Raw genomic sequence first — 22,321 nt, 5'->3', positions numbered from 1 at the left:
TAGAGAGCATCACCAGAACTAACATACACTCCAAAAACTGACATAGAAGATCACATCCAATCCTGAACTTGGTATTTCTTGTGCAACAGGTTCTGGCCCCTCAAATGTTAATTTTCCCGCTTTGGCATAACTTCCTGTAGAGCTAAAAGCAATCATGACATCACTTCCTCTTGTCCCTGCTTTGTCCTTCAAAAGACTCCTTCTTAGGCACAGTCGAGTTTTCCGATCAGAAGAACTGAAGAATCTGGCACCTTTGCAGAAAGCAAGAAAACCAGCCGTCTTCGATTCCAGCTGCATCAATGGAGGTAGGTCGCATCTGTTCTTCCAAGAGGTATGCAATTTGTTTCGGGGGGAGGTTTAAAAAAGAAAGAAAACGCATGAGACATCCTTGTGCTTTCAATCATCATATGGCCAAGCAGCTGATAAAAAAGGTGAAAGGGGAGAGGAGGGAATAGATCATGGATTTATCTTAACGCTGAGGTAAAAAGCGGCGTGATATTTGCATTTGGTATCTTCTTCCTTTCTTTAGCCTGTTGTTTAGCAACCAACGTGTCAGTGGTTAGGTGCCTCTCTCTCTCTCTCTCTCTCTCTCTCTCTCATGTTGGTCACCCAGCTGGACAGGTCATACAAAGATAAAGGATTGCTGAGGACACGCACAACTTTCTTGCGAAGACTCCTGCACCCAGGATCCCTGACAGCTGGTGATGGAAGCCGCAGTCCAGAATGTTCTAGAAGTGAGAAGAGAGCAAACAGACCAGATCGGTTACACCGCCATGGCTTCCCAGTTTGTGGGTCTGTTTATTTATTTGTGATATTTACATACCGCTAAATGGAACCCCATTCCTATATTTCATATAAATATGAAAATTTCATGTAAAACACAACCTTAAAAACACAACCTAAAAGAAAAAGGTTTACCTATAAAGCCTTACATGGCTTGGGACCACAATACCTGACGGAACGCCTTTCCTGACATGAACCTACCCGTACACTTCACTCAACATCTAAGGTCCTCCTCCGAGTGCCTACTCCAAGGGAAGCTCAGAGGATGGCAACAAGGGAGAGGGCCTTTTCAGTGGTGGCCCCACAATTATGGAACGATCTCCCTGACGAGGATTGCCTGGTGCCAACATTGTGATCTTTTCGGCACAAGGTCAAGATTTTTCTCTTCTCCAAGGCAGTTAACAACATATGCGGACTTTTTAACTTACCCCAGAATAGTTGTTTTAAATGGATATTGTTGTTTTTATGCATTTGATGGTTTTACATTTTGGTATATTTGTTTTTAATGTTCACTGGTTTTAACCTTTGTAAACCACCCAGAGAGCTTCGGCTATGGGGCGGTATATAGATGTAATAAATAAATACAATTCCGCTTACAATAAAAGCAATGGAAGGAGCAGTAAGACGGAGCAGCCTGATTAATTTCATTACAGCCCAGGGAAAGTCTGGGTGAACAAGAGCGTTTTCAGGAGGGGTTTGAAAGATGCCACGTTTTCTGCCTTCCAAACTGCACAAGGGAGGTTTTCCAAAGGCACATTGGGGGATTGCATGGCACCATTCCATTAGCAATCTGATGATCTTAAGGGTGGCCTGGGTATGTATAAGGGAAGGCCCAAAAAGATCAGAAAAGATCAGACGTCACAACACCATCCTTCACAACCCAAGTCAGCTGGAGAACGGCAAACGGAGGACCCCTGAGCTACCTACCTGGATCCTAGAAGCCCGTCTCCTTGGCATCGTTTCTTGCTGCCTACGGCGTCCCGTTGGCACTCCACGCAGACGCGCCTTTCTCTCACCAGCTGGCTGCTCCAGAGGTGCAGGCGACAGGCAGCCGTCGACTGTTTCAGACGGAAGTAGATGCAGTAACTGAAAACAATGGAGAGAGAGAGAGAGAGAGAGAGAGAGAGAGAGAGAGGGTGATCTCTCCATGTTCACTTAAATTGCGCTCATCCCATTTCACACATACACATACACACACAGAGAGTGAGAGTGATTTTCCTGGGAACTTTATGAAAGGGTAGAATATTAACCACCTATAAGCATCGTTGTTTAGCTTAGAAAAAAGGCAAATAAGGGGAGACATGATAGAGGTGTGCAAAATTATGCATGATGTGGAGAATAGGGAGACGTTTTTCTCCCTCTTTCATAATACTAGAACCCAGTGGGGTCATCCCATGAAGCTGATGGGTGGGAGATTCAGGACGGATAAAAGGAAAGACTTCTTCACACAGCACATAGTTAGACTATGGAACTCACGACCACCAGATGTGGTGAGGGCTTTCAAAGGGGGTGGGGTGAAGAAAATCCTGGAGGAGAAGGCTATCGATGGCTACTAGCCCTGATGGCTATGTGTTACCTCCAGTAACAGAGGCAATCTGTCCACGTACACCAGTTGCTAATATACACCAGTTTGATAGATTGGAAGCATAAACATACCACTTTTCACTGGTTAATGCTGGGATGCAAAATGTCTTACAGTCCAGGGGCGAATTCCATTTCAGAAGGCTCTCAGGGGGCGCATTCCAATGGGGGGCGTGGCTAAAGGCAAAAGAGGTGGGGCCAAAATACCAGTATGTTTTCTCTTACTTCCTGCCAGTAAGCAGCTAAGCCTTAAGAGAGGCATTCCAACCTTTTAGGATAGGAGGGAAAATCCAGGAAACTATGAAGTCATCAGTGGTCAGGGGAAAGGGGTGTGGCCATTTGGGGAACCCCAGAGGGCCAGATTTGGGCCCCAAAACTGGGGCTCTCAACCCCCACCGTAAAAATAATCTGGCCCTATAGTACATGCATGAAATAATGGTTGTTGTTTTTGAAAAGGCCTGAGGCATCACGGCTCATCTTACAAGCATCTGTCCCTTCTAACACAATGCCAGCACTACAAAGAACGGGGAGACACAATTTGGTTACAAAAGGGACACCGCTCCGTTTGTGTGCCCTTTCAAACTACTCCCGCAGTTACTACACTATGCCTTGGTGTGCAGCATGTGATCGCGTTCTCAGTACAGCAGATACTGCGCTGTGTTGATTAACCAGGGCCGGCCCTACCATTGGGGTGAAGCAGTCACCTCAGGCGGCAGATGTTGGGAGGTGGCAGCAAAGTGTTGGAGGAGAAACTTGTGCACCTTACAGCCTGCCATAGGCTCCCTAAGCTAACGTGCTGCCTTCAGGTTCAGCGGAGGATGCTGTTGTATCAACATGTTGAAGGAACAATCCAGGCAGCTTTTGTACTTGAAACAGGAGACGATGCCATCCTGTTCTTCGCCTTGTCGAGGAAATCAAGCTGGGTGGTTCTTTTATCCATGCCCATAAGTATAAGAAAACGGCTCTAGAAATCATTAGCTATATAAACCATAAAGTTCATGGCTTCCTGCTCTTCAAAAACCTATTTTTTAAGGATGCAATTGCTTTTACAACCGGCGGTGTCCACCCCAGCAGTTGTAGGGTGGAGGACGATGTCTGCAAGGCAAGATAACTGAGAAAGAAACAGATGGAGATGTTTTTCCTGTAACTTGAAATACCCATGTAGTGTCTTCTAGTCAGAGAAGTACTTAAACTCTGTACATGCCTAAGTGCTTTGCTTCTCATTGGTTGTATTGCAGAGCTGTATTATGATTGGTGGGAAAGTTCTGCCATTGTATCCAAGGAGAATTGACCCTATAAATATGTTAGCCATTCCTAAAATTCTTGGGCAGTTCATCAGGTCTTCTGAGACTGTCACCCTGCAGCGCTGCTTGTAATAAACCTTCTAAAGAGAGAGAAATTGTGTCTTGAGAGTCTGTGACCACCACTCAGTGAACCACAGGGACCCGTGGTTTCGGGTTCCACCACAATTTGGCGACGAGGACAGATGAGTGGTACACTGGGAAGCCCCTGCTTCATGGAGACCTGACACAGGAAATCCTCCAACGTGCGCACAGATCAGGTGAGTAGGAACCATGTTAAAATCCTACAAGAGGAGGGCTTTCCTTGGTCAACTCTCCCTGGAAAAAATGTCTCAGGCCGGCCCTGTCATTGACTTTTGCCCACCAAGCAGCCATTGTGTTGGGGGGAGGAATACCGGTACAGCAGAGCCTCATAAACAAAGGGGGCTCCAATGTATATCCTGCCCAGGTATACCTGGACTGCTTAGTTTGTTGTCCACATACTAACTGTCAATCGGCAGCTGGAGGTGAAGGCTATCCATGGCTACTAGCCCTTATGGTTGTGTGCTATCTCCAGTATCCAAGGCAGTAAGCCTGCGTGCACGAGTTGTTGGGGAACATGGGCGGGAGGGTGCTGTTGCACCATGTCCTGCTTTGTTGGTCCCTGGCCGATGGCTGGTTGGCCACTGTGTGAACAGAGTGCTGGACTAGATGGACCTTTGGTCTGATCCAGCAGGGCCCTTCTGATGTACTTAAACACAAGCCCCCTCCTACTCTCCTTTCTTGGGGTTCTTCCTCTTCCAAACAGACCTGGACCAGAAAGCCCTTTCAGATAAAGGACACCCTCAAATAGAAGACTGTGCTCTGTAAAATAGGACACATCCCTCGCCCGCTCCCACCTCGCCAGGGGAGACCCATACGTGTTCGTGGCTCTCTCTTTATAACATGATCACTGCATCAAGCTGAAACACCTTCCAGGGATGACCAAGAAATGGTAGGCATGCATTCCCTCTGCCATACATCATTCCAAGCTTCTTATGTGAGTGCCAGCCCGCCACTTCTGCGGTTTCCTGTTTATTCCTGGCTCCCAAACTACATTTCTGGAGGTGAAACCAAGCGTAATGTTCTTCTGTGGTGGTCCATACAGGATTAAAGGACCTGGGTATAGTGATGTTTGAAGAAATCCACAAGGGATTCAAATGAGTTTGGATTTCTTTGAGTCTGACCAGCCGGCCAGCTTTTTCCAAATCAGGAGGATTCACAGGCAGGGGTGGGTTTTTGCGCTAACGCACCTTAGCGCAAATAGAACGGGCTTCTGGTTTTAAAAAAAACGTAATTCTATTGAACAGACAATGAAACAAAAGGTGCCCAACAAATCCACAAGACAGAGACGGAATGGATTTAATGAAATCTGTACATCTGTGCTCAGGTGAGGGACAGGAACAGTGAATTATAGCTGTGAAATATCGGAGCTGTAATGCAAAGTATTTTGGCTTGGCTTGTTCTTCGATGAGGAATTAAGACCAGATAGATCAGCCTTCCTCAACCTGGGGCACTCCAGATGTGTTGGACTACAACTCCCAGAGTGCTGGCTGGGGCATTCTGGAAGATGCAGTCCAACACATCTGGAGCGCCCCAGGTTGAGGAAGGCTGAGATAGATAGATAGATAGATAGATAGATAGATAGATAGATAGATAGATAGATGATAGATAGATAGATAGATAGATAGATAGATAACCCTGCTACTGATGTAGATGAAAACAGATAAATCTGATGTGTTGCTATAGATCCACAGAGCTGCCGGCATTTTTGGCCTCTCCTTTGAGGTGTGGCTATCAGGATTGTTGCGATGAGCAACTGCACTTCAACATCTACCACTGCAACATCTCAACGCAAGGATGGAGGAGAAAGCATTGATGATTTGCCTGGGACTGGTTCCAGGAGTGGCATCAGCAATCTAAGAACTAGTCCAGCCCCATAGCTCAGTGGTAGAGCATCTGCTTTGCATGTGGATGGTCCCAGGTTCGATCCCTGGTAACTCCAGGTAAGGCAGGTGAAACTCCTGCCGGAAACCCGGGGGAGCTGCTGTCAGTCAGTGTTGACAATACTGGCCTAGATGGACCAAACGTCTGACTCAGTATAAGACTGCTTCCTTTGTTCCTATGTCCTTGAACGGACAACATCAGGATTTGAACCTGGGACTTTCTTCATCCAAGGCTCTTGTCCCCTCCCCATTTCCACATTGCATCAATAAGCCTCAGGGTCAGGCTTCTGCATCAGACTACTAAAAGCAGGAATGTGTCTCTCCGACATCCCGAGAAGGAAAAGCACAGGCAGGCAGGCCTCGTTATCTAGTTATCTTCAAAGCTTTTCACAGTCTAGCTCCTTCCTATCTCTCCTCTCTCATCTCACACTATTGCCCCGCTCGTGCTCTTCGCTCCTCTGATGCCATGTTTCTCGCCTGCCCAAGGGCCTCTACTTCCCTTGCTCGGCTCCGTCCATTTTCTTCTGCTGCCCCTTACGCCTGGAACGCTCTTCCAGAACATCTGAGAACTACAAGTTCAATCGCAGCTTTTAAAGCTCAGCTAAAAACTTTTCTTTTTCCTAAAGCTTTTAAAACTTGATGTTGTGCAGACTTTATATTGTTAGTTTTACCCTACCCTGTGCCTGTTTGCATTCTCTTCCCCTCCTTATTGTTTTACTATGATTTTATTAGATTGTAAGCCTATGCGGCACAGTCTTGCTATTTACTGTTTTACTCTGTACAGCACCATGTACATTGATGGTGCTATATAAATAAATAAATAAATAAATAAATAAATAAATAATAATAATAATAATAATAATAATAATAATAATAATAGAAGTTACGAGCCACTGTGAGCAAGGCAGGAAGGCAGCACAGCTTTCCTGGTGTCTTTCGGCAACGCCAAAGCCTCAATCCCTCAAGCCTGGGGCTTTGATTGCGTTCCTCTAATTAGTCCAGCATCTCTTGCTGGCACAGCACACTGTGAGAATGCAGCAGCCAGAGACAAGCGGTGGAGCAGGCGGCATTATCCACTAATTGTCCTGCCTTGGCCGCCTACCTCCCCGCTCTGCTGGCTCTGTTTCTCTTTAAAAGCAACAGCAACATGACAACAAATAGATCCTGGAAAAGTATATGTGCTTGTTTAAGCAAGAGTTGTGGGGAGCTGAGGAGGGGAGAATCATAGAATAGTAGAGTTGGAAGGGGCCCATAAGGCCATCGAGTCCAACCCCTTGCTCAGTGCAGGAATCCACCTTACAGCATCCCTCTTGAATGCCTCTAGTGTGGGAGAGCCAACGACCTCCCTAGGTCATTGGTTTCATTGCTGTACTTCTCTAACAGTCAGGAAGTTTTTCCTGATGTCCAGCCGGAATCGGGCTTCCTGTAACTTGAGCCCGTTATTCCGTGTCCTGCACTCTGGGAGGATCAAGAAGAGATCCTGGCCCTCCTCTGTGTGACAACCTTTCAAGTCTTTGAAGAGCGCTATCATGTCTCCCCTCAGTCTTCTCTTCTCAAGGCTAAACATGCCCGGTTCTTTCAGTCTCAACTCACAGGGCTTTGTTTCCAGACCCCTGATCATCCTCGTTGCCCTCCTCTGAACCCCCTCCAGCTTGTCTGCATCCTTCTTGAAGTGTGGTGCCCAGAACTGGATGCTTACGTTAGACTTGTTCAAACATACATGTCCATCCAGAATCGAAGCATGTTCACTATGGGCCATGTGGTCCCAAGGGGAGTTTCACTGCCTGATTCTTTGCCACACCTACCTTGGTGACTTCTCCCTCATTAGCAGATGAGGTCTTCTCCAGGGGTCCTTAAAGTCCCTTTTAAAAGAATCAGGCAGAATCTTAGCCACCTCTGTCAAAAGAGCAAAGCGGGGGGGGGGGGGGGAATTGAACACATTAACCGATTGAAAAATGCACATCCCAGCAGGCTGATGCACAGAAGCACGGCAGAGGATAAACTGAAAATTAATCAAAAAGGCAATACAGGTTTTCAAACTTGCATCTCTGTTATTATTTATTATTAGGAGCCCCATCCATTTGTATGGTGCTTGTCCGCAAAGTTTTATGAAGCTCACCACCTTTCAGTACTTCAAGATCTGAAAGCAAATTAATCCACATTTATGTTTATTTAAAATAAATCCATTCACATATGGATAAATCAAATTACACTCATTCAATATGTATTGTTTCTATTCCAACCCTTCACAAAGCAACACGCATCTTTCATAACACAATAACATTGGCTTTATGCTATGAAATATAGTGATTTCTAACTCGCCCAAACAATTATTGATAACGGCAAATAGATTCATGATGGCAGAAGGGGGGACTGGGTACGTTGGACACAGGTAAAAGGTATAGCGATTGCTGTTCAAGCTAACATTAGTTAAGAAACTGGGATATGCAACCACAGTTTGATCATGGTTTGTTTTAACAAGCTTTGGTTAGAACGAACCACAAGAGTTGAATTTGTGGTTCAACTCTTGAACCACAGAGTTGAATTTGTTCAACTCTCTGAACAAACGCTGAGGTTGTTTGTTGACCTGTGGGTTGTCTGAACGCAGCCAGGGCGGCTTGTTAACTACCCTGAACGACCCAACAACAAACCATGGGTTCTTAAGGTGGCTTTTTCGAGAAAATCAGCCACACTGCATGGTTGACAAGCCACCCTGGCTGCATTCAGACAACACACTAACCCACGGTTCAACAAAACCCCACTGATTGTGGGTTAGCGAGTTGTGTGAACAGCCCCAACATTCAACTTTGACTCGTGCTTTGTTGACCGCATTTCTTCTCCGCGTTACCTTTCGCCGTCTTGCAAACAGGGTGATCTCCGAGGCAGCCTCTCCTCTGCTTGAGATCCGGACAGGGGGTTCCCCCGTTTCGAGGGGGCACAGTGACCTGACGCGTCCGGTCTTTGCTGCCCGTGCCACACAAAGAGCTGCATGCGCTCCAAGGTCCCCAAGGGCCGACCACGCAATCGACAGCTGCTGGAAATGAAGTAAAAATGACAAGGGAAGAAGGACACGGCGTGGGTGGGTGGGTGTAGAAACCGATCAGGGTGTGGCGAGACCAAGAAGTTCCAATCTGATCACGGGAGACAGAACGGTTTTGACGAGGGACGGATGAACGCCAGCAGAGAGAGAAAGAGAGATGGTGTGTGGAAGAATAAAAGGGGTGGGAAAGGGGGAGAAGAGGAAAACAAGATCAACTGTGTAGCAAAAGTTGGCATGGAAATTTTCCTAGGTCTTCTCTGCAACCCAGGCATGGAGGCCTTTCTCTCCTTCCGTCCCCGGCTTGCTCAGGTCACGGCTTGTTTCGGAGTCTGACGGGCATCACTCAAAGAGGCTGTGCTTGGAATCCTGAGGATTTAAGGGTGGCCAAACAGACCCATGGAAGCCCGTCGAATAATAAGCCGCCTGTCTCCATTGGCAAAACATGTTAACTTGGCCATCCTTCTGACTCACTGCATCCAGCTTTCTTCTCAGGGCCTCTCCCTTGGCTGTCTAGCCTGCCTGCTTCAAAATCCCACGTCCCGCAGCAGACGGGGCAGCAGACGGGGCGGCGGGGGGTGGGTGGGGGAACCATCACCAACCAAACCTCTGGGCTCTCCCCACTCTGAAGTTTCCCTTCCCCCAGTCTCTTGTCAAAATACCCTACGACGCAAAATGGAAATCCTGTCTCTTTCAATATAGATCTCGATCCAGGGCTAACCACTTATTTCTTCATTCATACATACAATATTTCTATCCCCTCCCAAGGCAGCTTACATACATACATACATTGAACATACAATAGCAATATCCTGCTCCACAGAGAAGAGACCATTTTAAGATTACCCTGCAGTGTCCGGGGGAAACTGACTTCTACACTGCTGTTACGTTTGCCAAATGTCAGTCCACGGAAGTTTTGGGGTGATCAGTGGCCAACTTGGTACACACCCAATGGGTCAACATTTGGAACGTTGATCGATTTGCATTGCATTTTGCAGATAAAATCATTTGTCTGCGCTCTACCTTGGTTGCTACTTCCACATCGCCCCCAAAGGGGAAACACATCACTAGTTTCTCTCTTACTAAGAAAAAGTTGACAGATTTATGTGTGTGTGTGTCAATAGAGATCTGTAGCTAGTGCACAAAGAGTGCAGGACCCTCCAAATGTGTTGCACTACAAACCCATCATCCCCATCCTGCATGGGAGTTCTAGTCCAACCTATCTGGAGGGCACTAGGTTGGAGAAGGCTAACATATATAACTTCTTTAGATTTTTGGGTTGTTGCTTTCATAATATTATAATCACAACTGAGCTCTCTGCTGTCTTCACACAGGCCAGGCCAACATAAACATAACCACCAAACTCTGCTATTTTTAGTCACTGGACTTAATCCTCCGTTCGTGAGAAATTCCAGATGTGGCAGGCAGCGGCGGCTTCCCTTTGGCCAGGATGGGAATAGGTGGCTTCATTTTTCCAGATGCCTATTGTCCCAGTTCAAGGGAAAACTTGCCCAGAATCGGCGACGGCTGCCATGTTGGGTCAAGTCAACGATGACACGGACGTGTTCCTGTGAAGCCGAGGATTAGGAATGTGCTCGGTTCTTTCGACGGCCTTTGAGTTCACAGACGCTGGAACAATCGCTTCCTGAAGGCCGTGTAATAAGATCTGCTCCCCTTTTTCACTTTTTTGAACCGCTTGAAAACTCTCATTGATAAAAAAAATTTTGCACACTAGGGGAAAGAGGAAGTTGGGAAGGGGCAGAAGGGAGAATCCGACAAAGTTCATCCAGTCTTGCCCTATGGCCCTCAAAAACCTGAGCCAGCTCTGTGCACTGTGTCAGGGGTTGGCACGGTGGGCCTCCTGCCGAGGGCCCATGCGGAGACACTCCCTCACACACAAGGCATTGACGCACCCACCTCCCTCAGGCTAAGCACCACCACTTAACTACCTGAGGAAGGGGTAAAAGAAAAGTATAACCTTTCCCTTATAGTAGATGGAAAAGGTGAGATTTGGAAAAGGCTTTTCTGTGAGTATAGCAGGCTGAAGGTTTAATGTAATGTGTTTATTTAGAGCCTTGTGTGGCGCAGAGCGGTAAAGCAGCAGTTTCTGCAGCCGAAACTCTCCCCACGGCCTGAGTTCAATCCCAGCCGAAGCTGGTTTCAGGCAGCTGGCTCGGGTCGGCTCAGCCTTCCATCCTCCCGAGGTCGGTAATATGAGTACCCAGTTAGCTGGGGGAAAGCTGGGGAAGGCAACGGCAAACCACCCCGCTATAAGGCCTGCCAAGAAAATGTCAGCGAAAGCTGGCGTCCCTCCAAGAGTCAGGAATGACTCAGTGCTTGTACCTCCAATAGAGCAGGAGGCACAGGCAAACTGACATGTGGTTTTATGGTAGCAAAATAAAGAAAATGTTTATTGTAGTTTACAGTTCTTAGTTCCTTTGAATTATATTCCAGTCCTGCCTATTCTTAATCATACTGGTAGTAACCAATCTAATAATAACAATCCTTAGTCCCTACGATCTTATTTTCACTCACTCCTCACACAACTCAACAAGAAATCACTCAGCTAAACACATCTGCCCTCCAAACCCAATCACCAACTGAACCCCTCAAACCATTCAGCTCCCCCTATATAGACTCCTCCCCCTTTCCACCGCATCACCAGCCACACCCACTCAGTCCAACATTCCGCACTCTCTAAACATACTCAATCAGACATACCTAAGGGAATAGAAATGTGGATAACGCCACAGCCCACAACCCAGCAAGGGGCCCTCTGACAAGAGTTCCCTGGAGTTGCTCCTTCCCTCCACCATTGCAATCTTCTTGTTCATTAGCTCTTCAAGTGCCTGCAGAAGGCATGAACATGGCCACTGGGTGCATCAGGGGCAGGGTTAGCCCAGATGAGAGCCAGTATGGTGTAGTGGCAAAACTGTTGGACTGGGAGTCGGGAGAACCAGGTTCTAGTCCCCACTCGGCCATGGAAACCCACTGGGTGACTTTGGGCCAGTCACAGACTCTCAGCCCAGCCTACCTCACAGGGTTGTTGTTGTGAGGATAAAATGGACAGGAGGATTATGTACACAGCCTTGGGTTCCTCAGAGGAAAAAAGTCAGGATATAAATGCAACAATAAAGTCAATTTGACCATATATTTTCTTCCTTGCCTTAAGGTAGGGGTCAATGTCGGCGCCAGACGGGCCTCGTCAGGGAGATTGTTCTGCAGTTGGGGGGCCACCACAGAGAAGGTCCTCTCTCTTGTCGCCACCCTCCAAGCTTCCCTCGGAGTAGGCACACGGAAGAGGACCTTAGATGTTGAATATAGTGTTCGGGTAAGTTCATGTCAGGAAGTGTTGGACTGGGAGTTGGGAGATCCGGGTTCGAGTCCCCACTTGGCCATGGAAACCCACTGGGTGGCTTTGGGACAGACACAGACTCTTAGCCCAACAACCTCACAGGGTTGTTGTTGTGAGAATAAAATGGAGAGGGGAAGGATTGTGGGTTCCTTGGAGGAAAAAAGGCAGGATATAAATGAACAACAACAACAATAATAATAAATTTCTTTCTTACCCGCCTCTCCTTCCTGATCGAGGCAGAGAACAACAATAAGTATAAAATACATAAAATATTGATTAAAAACATAGTAAACATTATTAAAACTTCCTTAAAAAAATCCTAAGAACATACTAAAAGCATCCTAAAATTCCACTGGATAGGCCTGCCAGAAGAGATCAGTCTTTATCGCTTTCTTAAATGCTAAAAGACTGTTAAGTTGACGAATCTCCTCCGGCAGGCCATAATAATTATAATGACCAAAAGGAGGATGAGGAGCAAGAGCAGCTGGTGACCATGGAGGTAAGAAGGTGGACTCGCGGAGGAAGGGGCGCAACGCACTTGAAAACCAGCCCAATCACGAGAAGAAATGAAGTCTGTGAAGGAGAACTGTTAACTAATGTCACTTTATGGGGATCAGACAACAGGCTCCCTGTGCAATGAAAGAATGCAAGGGGGGGATCGTGGGACCAATTTATTTATTTATGCATTTATATCCCGGCTTTTTTCCTCTAAGGAACCCAAGGCGGCATACATAATCCTCCCCTGTGAGGTGGGTTGGGCTGAGAGTCTGTGACTGGCCCAAAGTCACCCAGTGGGTTTCCACGGCCGAGTGGGGACTAGAACCCGGACCTTCCGACTCCCAGTCTGACACTTTAGCCACTACACCATACTGGCTCTCATCTGGACTAACCCTGCCCCTGATGCACCCAGTGGCCATGTTCATGCCTTCTGCAGGCACTTGAAGAGGTCTGCAATGTAATGATGTATGCACAAGGTTTATTTATTTATTTATTTATTTATTTATTTATTTATTTATTTATTTCATTTAGATCCTGCCTTTTTTCTCTCCAAGGAACCCAAGGCAGTGTACATAACCTTCCTCCTCTCCGTTTTATCCTCACAACAACAACCCTGTGAGGTAGGCTGGGCTGAGAGTTTGTGACTGGCGCAAAGTCATCCAGAGAGCTTCCATGGCTGAGTGGGGACAAGAACCCAGATCTCCCGACTCTCAGTCCGACACTCTAGTCTACTCCTTTACATCCTAGCCCAATCAGTTCTATGCATGTGCATCGCTACTCGCATAGAACGCATGACAGCTGCACATGCGGAGGCAGGGTGACTCCTTACATCAGTGCTACAGAACTAGTTTTGGGTGGGGGGCAGAATGACCCCAGCCCCAGCCCTCCGCAGGATGTATAATGTCAGGTAGACGTGGCTATGCCCCTGCCATGAATGGATGTGGCCACACCCATCTGACCTCATCTGCTCTCTAGCCCAAGCTTGGGGATCACAGAATCATAGAATAGCAGAGTTGGAAGGGACCTAAAAGGCCATCGAGTCCAACCCCCTGCTCAATACAGGAATCCACCCTAAAGCATCCCTGACAGATGGTTGTCCAGCTGCCTCTTGAATGCCTCTAGTGTGGGAGAGCCCCCAACCTCACCAAGCAACTGGTTCCATTGTCATACTGCTCTAACAGTTAGGAAATTTTTCCTGATGTCCAGCTGGAATCTGGCTTCCTTTAACTTGAGCCCGTTATTCCGTGTCCTGCACTCTGGGAGGATCGAGAAGAGATCCTGGCCCTCCTCTGTGTGACAACCTTTCAAGTATTTGAAGAGTGCTATCATGTCTCCCCTCAATCTTCTCTTCTCCAGGCTAAACGTGCCCAGTTCGTCTCTCTTCATAGGGCTGTCTCCAGACCCCTGATCCTCCTGGTTGGCCTCCTCTGAACACGCTCCAGCTTGTCTGCGTCCTTGAAGTGTGGTGCCCAGAACTAGATGCAATACTCTAGATGAGGCCTAACCAGAGCCGAATAGAGAGGAACCAGTACCTCACGTGATTTGGAAGCTATACTTCTATTAATGCAGCCCAAAATAGCATTTGCCTTTCTTGCAGCCATATCGCACTGTTGGCTCCTATTCAGCTTGCGATCTACAACAATTCCAAGATCCTTCTCGTTTGTAGTATTGCTGAGCCAAGTATCCCCCATCTTGTAACTGTGCCTTTGGTTTCTATTTCCTGCTAATAAAAAGGTGTTGGGGTCATCCCTCAAAGCCCTGGCTCCACTCCACTACCATCAACTATATGCTTCCAGAAGGTACATTGTCTGTGCCTCACCAAAATACCCTGGGTTCAGATATTACAATAACCCACGGTTCAACAAATAACCCATGGTCCAACGTCAACCCACATTGAACATGGATTAGCATGTTGTGCGAACTCAGTCAATGTTTGTTTCCCATCGTAGTCGACTTTCCCACGGTAGAGGCCTCTGCCCCACGGTACCAAGGGTCCCCCGTCTTTTCCTCTCCTGGCATCCAGCTGATTCCTCCACTTTCTTTTTCTTCCACAGCCCTGTCGAATAGTCTGTTCATGCACGGCACATCAGACCTCAGCGCTTACTTGCTTTGGCTAGAGGGACTCACCACCACTCCCAACCTCTCGACACATATGACTTTCCTGTGTGCCCGGGAACTACAGGGCAAAACACACTCCAAAATCAGGTCCCATTTCCGTTTGTCAAATTACTTGGGTTTGGGGGTCAAAATGTCTTACTTTCTTACCCAGTGCCATCCCCTCCAAAGGCACTATCGAAGAGAGAATGTGAAACCCGTTAACTGGTTTCGTCGTTTCCAGGAGATTAAACAATACCCACCTCACCCTATCCGCCGTGGAACTCAGCTTGGAAGCTTGCCTAAGCATTTCACTCAGAGGGGTAACCGAGGACACCATTCCAGAGCCTGACTTCCAACGTTTCCTGGAAACAATTAGGGACACCCTTATTCTCACCCTGAGGATCGTTGCCCAAGTCTCTACCCCTGTTCCACACAGGCAAAGGTTTTCCTCCACCGCCTCTATGCGTATAGCTATCACCCAAAAGATGGAGATGCATCATCAAAGGTGGTGAGACTTGCACACAATTGAATGTGCTCTTTTATATGTTCAGATGCCAGTTTAGAAATGATTGCAATTTAAGCAGAAATGCAATTCATCTCACCATTGTGCAAAAAACCGGGGCCAGGTGACGTTGCGTGGCCCACCTGCTCAGCCTGCCAACCAGGTGCTCCTAACTGTGGGTGGGCAACCCTTATGATTTTTTTTATCTTTAAACTAAAACTGGACAAGGCAATTCTTCAAACAGGAAATGTCTTCAAATAGAAGAGTGTTCTCTATAAAAGAGGATGCATGACCACCCTAGTCCCAACACCTTGGTAGGGCTCTACTGCTGACCCTGGGTTTCCTGCCCCAGTGGGTCGGGTCTGAGCTACCTACCACTTTAATTACCCACAACGCCTCTGAAGTTGCATCACTCCAGGGCATTGTGGGGCATTTAAATGGGGCACCTGCAGCCGCTTTCCATTGTCACTAGAGGGGTGGGAGGGGGACCAAACTCACTGGGACTGGGGGACAGGACACTGCCAGCTCTCTCTCTCCCTCCCTCCCTCCCTCTCTCTCTGGGCATGTCTACACCAGGCGATATCCCGGGGATCGTCCCTGTGCGTCTACATGATGCACAGGGGATCCCGGGAGCAGGGAGGGAAGATCCCTGCATTTCCCCGGGATATCGTCATACCCTTTTTTCTCGGTTTCCCCCGCTGTCCTGGGATGATCCCGAGGATCGCGGATGGTGTGGCCGGCTGTCCCAGCTTCTTCCCTCTTCCCACAAGTAGCGGGGGTCATCTGAGGGAAGGAGCTGGGACAGGAAGAGTCCAGGGCCATCGGGGATGGGGTGAGGAGTGGGGTCGGGGTTTTTTCTTTCTTTTTTTACTTTCTTTTGCGTTGGAGCGTAGGTGCGCGCCAGCTCCTGTATTCTTTTTAAAAAATGGCGGGCGCAACGTCCTCCTTCCTCCCTGGACGTCACACGCCGCATGCGAATGCAGGGGGAGGATCTCGCGATCAGCATATCGCAAGATCCTCCCCCCTCCCTCCTGATCGCCGGGGAGGTGTAGACATGCCCCCTCTCTTTCTCTTGAAGCTGATCTTTGGGGTTCAGGCATGAAACGAAACCGGGCAGCACTCAGTTCAGTTGCTCCCAGCTGAGTTTGCCCCCGCTTTCGATCATGAATCTGTTTCTAAACCAACAAGGTGCTGCCCCGTGGTTTCCAGCTTCCTGACTCTTTTATTCACGGGCAGATGCCGTTGCTCGGTAATCGAGCTGAGTTGTGACTGGCCTAATCTCCGTGGAGATTAGGGATGGCTTATTGGCGCTGTTCTCCCACCTCCCCACAGCCCCACCCCGACAGCGCTGTGTGACCAACATCAAAAGGCAGGCTTCTTTACAACAGGCGTTCACAGGGACAGAAAGGATGGGACAGCACAGGGATTCTCAGATGAACCTGCCCTCTACTGAGCAGTGCCGGCTTCAGGTTTCGGAGGGCTCATGGGCAAGACACCTTCAGTGGGGGCCCTCCACCTGTGAGTCTACCTTCTCGTTGCCATTGCCACCAGCTTCTCTTGCTCCTCACACTCTTCCTCATCATTGCTGCAGCTCACTTGCTTGGCAGGCAGAGAGTCAGAGAGCATGGAGGCAGGAACATCTGCTCCTCAACCCCACTACCACCATTGTCTGGGACAGAGCAAAAGGCAGGTGAATAAAGAGGTTGCAATGGCAAAGAGGAGGACCAACTCCAGTGGGCTCTTCTCAGTGGCCCCCAGCTGGGTTGTGGACACTTGGCAGGTGTCCTCCCATGCCTACCCTTGACACCCATCCTAGACTCAGGAGAAACATCTTTTCCGCGTGCCTGGCCAGCGGTGTCCTGAAGAGGGCCTCTCCTGCAGTACTTAATGACCACACAAGTTCCTCATGGGACAGGCAGTTCTTGGATAGTCAGGTTCGAAGCCATTTAGGACTTTAAAGGTTAGAACCAACCCTTTCAATTGAGCCCAAAAAGGGAGAAAAGAAGAAACAAATGTGAGAAACAAAATAAACCCATATCAAACAAAACAAGACAAAAATAAGGGGAAATCCTCACACACACTGCAGCGTCTTAGCTGGACCGTTTCACTCTAGACATGGTGGGGAGGAGGGGTGTCACGTGACTGAACCCTCTTCCATTCAAAGCAACTCCCTGTACATAGAAAGCAAGTATACCAGGGAGAACATTGGGCTAGAATTCTTCTCACAGCATTAGGCACACATAATCCTATACAAGAGGGGTCCGTCCTTGGGGCCAAATCCAGAGCACCTCCAGCCCTCTGGGGTTCCCAAATCGATTCTTTTTGTTGGCATCCTATGCATTTCTACTTGGAAATAAGACCCGTTCAGTTCTATGGGACTTATTCCCAGGTAAATTTGCAGAAAATGCAGCACATGGGCCACATGTCCCCCCATCCCAGACATTCACAATGATGTGTATTTTATAATTGACACAGGAAAAAGACTTATTTTCTTTTTCTCAGCACAAAGATCAGATCGCCTGAGGGGTGGATCTATAAACATGTTTAGGGGATGGTTTACCACTATGCAATCCACCCACCACCTTTGTACCAAGCTGTAAAGGGCTTTAAAAAGTAGGCCCCAGCTTGTGCGGCCTATTCCCTCTCTGGGACCTGGTCTGCATTCATACCTTCCAACAAGGAATGGTAGCTTTCTTGCGTTCGTTGGTGTCATCGGGGTCAGAAGGGGCCAAAATCTGGGGCCCTGCAGAATGAGCAGAAGAGCCGTCAAATCCAGCAGAGCTGGAAAACCCCACACGATCGGAGTACATGAAGGAACACACATTACCATATCTGTAAGACCATCGTCCTGAGAAGCTGTCTATAAGACCATTAAGGCCAGAGTCTAAAATGATCTAACTGTGCTACTGTTACATTACAACACCCCCCCAAAGTGTCACTGTAGTCACCCCCTTGCCACAAAGTGGTAACTCACCTGATATCTGACAGACAGCATGATAATCTTCACAGCAGTCTCCTGTTTTCTCACAGTAAGTGTCGCAGTAACACGGCGTTCTCCTCCGAGAGAAGTCGGAGCAATCGTTATTCCGGCCCGGGCAGCATTTGTGGGTCTCCCGGTTGCCACATCCGCCCTCTGCGTAACGAAGGGGGCCAGTTGCCAAAAGCCATGCGCAGCAAGCAAGCCAATATCCCACACTAATGTGCATGTCCCTCGTGACCTTTACTTTGGCTCGCATCCTTACAAAAGCTAGGGAACCACTAGGTGCGGGTGCCCTTCGCCTCGGGAGCTGGGACCGGACAGCCTTCAAATCCAATGGTTCTTGGAAAACGTTTCGCCCGATTTCATGCACTCTTACTCTAATACTGAAGCCGAGCCGCCCGGGGAGGAAGCCAGCACTTCAGCAAAGTATTAAGAGTAACATGATGTCCTGGAGCAGAAGAGACTGGATGAATGCCTCAGCCCTCTCATCTATTCAGCTGACAGCATGCAACAGGGAAAAAAAAAGATGCCTCTTCAAGAGGCCAGCGTAGGCAAGCAATCATCAGTGACTGAGCATTGCCATCTGGTTCGCTGCAGAAATTGTTGCTGCTTTGGAGACACTCCCCTGCATTTCCCCTTTCAGAGACCCATGGTGGTGAAAGCTGTCACCGTTCCGCTGGGCTTCTAGTTGGACTGTCTTTTTTATCCAAGAAACAACATCTAATGGCATGAAGTGCCCGATGAACCCATGGCGATTGGCTGGACGTTTTAAAAAGTTGTCCCCACCACCACCCTCCTTTCAGGTCTAGTCTAAAGGTTCCTCCTGGGTCTTAAAGCCAGAATTCTTGTGCTTTCACTTCTCTCCAAAGCTGGGAAAACATTTTAAAATGCAAAAGTTCCCCAGAGTGGATTGAATAGAGAGAGCATATCTGACAACTGTGTATCATGCATTTGATGAAGTGAATGCTAGAAGTCCATAAACGTTTGTGCCCTGATTAATCTGTTCATCCTAAGGTACCCGAAGCCAACAGAAAGGGTAAACACCACAGGAGCTGTTAAAAAAAATCCAAGGATAAAGAGGCAGGGGAGGGAAAAGATATTTAATATAATGAAAGAACTCAGATGCATTTCGGATCCTCAGGTCGTCCTTCAGGGACCTGAGACTCCATAACGCGACCAAATTCTTTCATTACATTAAACATCCTTTTTTCCTACCCCTTTGCCCTTGGTTTTTTGACAGATCCTAAGGTACCACAAGACCACTTTTAAAATTTTGCTGTGGCAGACTCACTGGAACACAGCCACCTCTCGAAATCCTATTATTGGCATCATGGCTGTGAGAGTTTGCTTTTGTATGTCCGCTCTGAAAACAGGAGTGCAAAGAAACAACCAACAAATTGATCCAAATAGCCGTTTCTGAGAAATTTATTTCCAGGAAAATGGGCCAGTCTCCTTTAAGCATCATCTGCCCTTCTGATGTTCTTCACAGGTTCTTTCTCTCTCTTAGGACCAAACTACACATGATATTCTATGTGCAAGTGTTTTTTTAATGCACATTGCATTAGAATCATAGAATAGTAGAGTTGGAAGGGACCCACAAGGCCGAGTCCAACCCCGTGCTCAATGCAGGAATCCACCCTAAAGCATCCAGATGGTTGTCCAGCTACCTCTTGAATGCCTCGAGTGTGGGAGAGCCCACAACCTCCCTAGGTAACTTATTCCATTGTCATACTGCTCTAACAGTCAGGATGTTTTTCCTGATGTCCAGCCGGAATCTGGCTTCCTGTAACTTGAGCCCGTTATTCCGTATCCTGCATTCTGGGAGGATCGAGAAGAGATCCTGGCCCTCCTCTGTGTGACAACCTTTTAAGTATTTGAAGAGTGCTCTCGTGTCTCCCCTCAATCTTCTCTTCTCCAGGCTAAACATGCCCAGTTCTTTCAGTCTCTCTTCATAGGGCTTTGTTTCCAGACCCCTGATCATCCTGGTTGCCCTCCTCTGAACACGCTCCAGCTTGTCTGTGTCCTTCTTGAATTGTGGAGCCCAGAACTGGACGCAATACTCTAGATGAGGCTGAATAGAGAGGAACCAGTACCTTAGCTATAGGGAGCTGGTGCTGATAATCAACAGGATCAAAGCAGGAATGGAAGAGGAGTTTAACCCTTGCAGTCATGAGAAAAACCCTTTAAGGTGCTATTTGCCTCCCACCCACCCCACAGGCTCAGCACCTTGTGAACTGCCTTGAAACAGGAGTATTAAAGTATTTGAAATATGTAATAATTTCAAATACTTATTTAAAGCAAATAAGTATTTAAAGCAAATAAGTATTTTACCCTACCCAGTGCCTGTTTACCCTACCCTGTGCCTGTTTGCATTCTCTTCCCCTCCTTATTGTTTTATTATGATTTTATTAGAATGTAAGCCTATGCGGCAGGGTCTTGCTATTTACTGTTTTACTCTGTACAGCACCATGTACATTGATGGTGCTATATAAATAAATAAATAAATAAATAAATAAATAAATAATATAAAGCAAATACCAGCTTCTGAAGCATGGTTTTTCTCAGGGGAGAAAAAAAAGGTTACAGGTTACATCCCCCTCTCCATGCCTGTGCTGATTCATTTGCATTAAATTCTATCAGCTGATAGAATTTGCATTAAAAATGGGAAAGACAGCACATTAGATGAGAAGACTGCAATTAACGTGTAGTTTGACCCCCAGCCACTGTGTGATGCCAGCTCCGTTGGGGACGACATCCTGGACAGAAATGATTAATTCCTTGGTGGCCATATCCAATGAAGAGTAAGCAAGGAAAGAACGGACCTTTCTTTATTCCGGGTGCAGATCACAACTGGATTCTTTGGTATGCACTTGCTGTTGACTGCATCTCTCAAACTAAAAACTGTTCCCAGCTTTCCCGGCAGAAAGCTTCCCTCTAGCCTGAGCTTCCGACAGGCGAGCCGACTAGCTGCTTAATCAGCAGGTTCTCATCTTTGTCAGGGTGGGCGGGTTAAGGGGCTCCCATTGTGTTTGGGACTTTGGAGTCCCTACATATCCCATTCTTTGCATCACACGGCACGGAGAACTACAGCCAGCAGAGAGGCTGGTGGCTGCGATTTCGGCAGGGCTGTGAATCCATTCTGGGTTTTAGTCAAAACCAGCCAGAAGTCTAACAGGGCTATCCAAGGTGCTGAACCTATTTCAAGGATAAGTGGGTTAGACAAAATTCTTGGAGGAAAAGGCGATCCATGGCGACTACTCTTGATGGCTATATGCTACTTCCAGTATCAGAGGCAGCATGGGTATGTCCACCAGTTGCTGGGGAATATGGGCGGGAAGGTGCTGTTGCACTTGTCTTGCTTGTTGGTCCCTGGCTGACGGCTGGTTGGCCACTGTGTGAACGAAATGCTGGACTAGATGGACTCTTGGTCTGATCCAGCAGGGCTCTTAAGTTCTCAAGAAGGCACCCCAATTCCCAGTGTTCCTCTCCCCACACCCAGACACAGGTATCCACAACCACGTTGCCCTGATCATAAAGGTTCAACCTATAGACAGCATGGCTAATCATGGTTAATGGTTATTACCTTTATACCATTTAATATAGTGAAATTCCTAGACTTTTTGGGCCCAATGGGGTAATTGTGGGGTCCTCAACATAAGAGCTATGATGGATCAGAGCCCATTGAGGGTTTCTTGGCCAAGAGTCCTCCAAAACCTGGCACTGGCACTTGCGAAATGGGGATTTAGTTGAGTTTTGTCCCTCCTTGAACAGGCCCACTCGCTCGCCTGCATGGAATTTCCCGGTCGCCTCCGGAGACCAGGCAAGCTATTGGATAGAAGGCTGTGATGAATCCAAGAACAGCGCTTGTACATAGAAAGCGGCAACGAAGCACAGAGCTCTCCTCCCGGCTCACCATCTGTGCAGGGTTTGAAATCGCTTCTGCGGAGCCGTGGAAGGAGGCAGTTCGGAAGGTTCCAAAATGAAACGAAACAGCCAAGTGACTTTATTAATCAGGCAACTTTGGTTTTTATTGTTGGCGTCCTGGCTGGAGAGTTTGGAAATTCCAGAGTCATTCTAGTGTCGGGCTGCCAGTGCATACAGTGAGACATTTAAAAAACAGAAACAAAACAACATTCATCTCCTTGATTTGTAAAACAGGAGCAACAAACCCCCCCTTAGCTCGACAGAGTATCAGCACAATGAAAGAAGCCGGGGCTTTGATT

At 47.6% G+C, this 22,321-nt stretch overlaps 1 protein-coding gene across 1 annotated transcript; it reads right to left on the bottom strand.

Moving 5' to 3' along the window:
• Positions 1–593: 593 nt before the first annotated feature.
• On the bottom strand, positions 594–18,465 carry LOC134410626 (somatomedin-B and thrombospondin type-1 domain-containing protein-like). Its single transcript, XM_063143994.1, has 5 exons — positions 18,093–18,465; positions 8,478–8,660; positions 7,435–7,525; positions 1,711–1,869; positions 594–728 (listed from the first exon to the last, which is right to left on the bottom strand). The coding sequence occupies exons 1-5, from the start codon at positions 18,352–18,354 to the stop codon at positions 623–625; spliced, it is 801 nt and encodes a 266-aa protein (XP_063000064.1). The 5' UTR covers positions 18,355–18,465; the 3' UTR covers positions 594–622.
• Positions 18,466–22,321: the final 3,856 nt, after the last annotated feature.

Source organism: Elgaria multicarinata, chromosome 18 (assembly GCF_023053635.1).
Source record: "Elgaria multicarinata webbii isolate HBS135686 ecotype San Diego chromosome 18, rElgMul1.1.pri, whole genome shotgun sequence".
Classification (NCBI taxonomy): domain Eukaryota; kingdom Metazoa; phylum Chordata; class Lepidosauria; order Squamata; family Anguidae; genus Elgaria; species Elgaria multicarinata.
This window is presented reverse-complemented; position numbering and strand designations above follow the sequence as displayed.

What these genes read in the sequence shown, in the direction of transcription:
- LOC134410626 (XM_063143994.1), bottom strand. Translation starts at nt 18,354, where the DNA reads ATGCGAGCCAAAGTAAAGGTCACGAGGGACATGCACATTAGTGTGGGA. An exon ending in TGCTGTCTGTCAGATATCAG is followed by an intron (nt 8,661 to 18,092) that starts GTGAGTTACCAC and finishes CATTTCCAGCAG; the next exon opens with CTGTCGATTGCGTGGTCGGC. An exon ending in TGTTTGCAAGACGGCGAAAG is followed by an intron (nt 7,526 to 8,477) that starts GTAACGCGGAGA and finishes CTCTTTTGACAG; the next exon opens with AGGTGGCTAAGATTCTGCCT.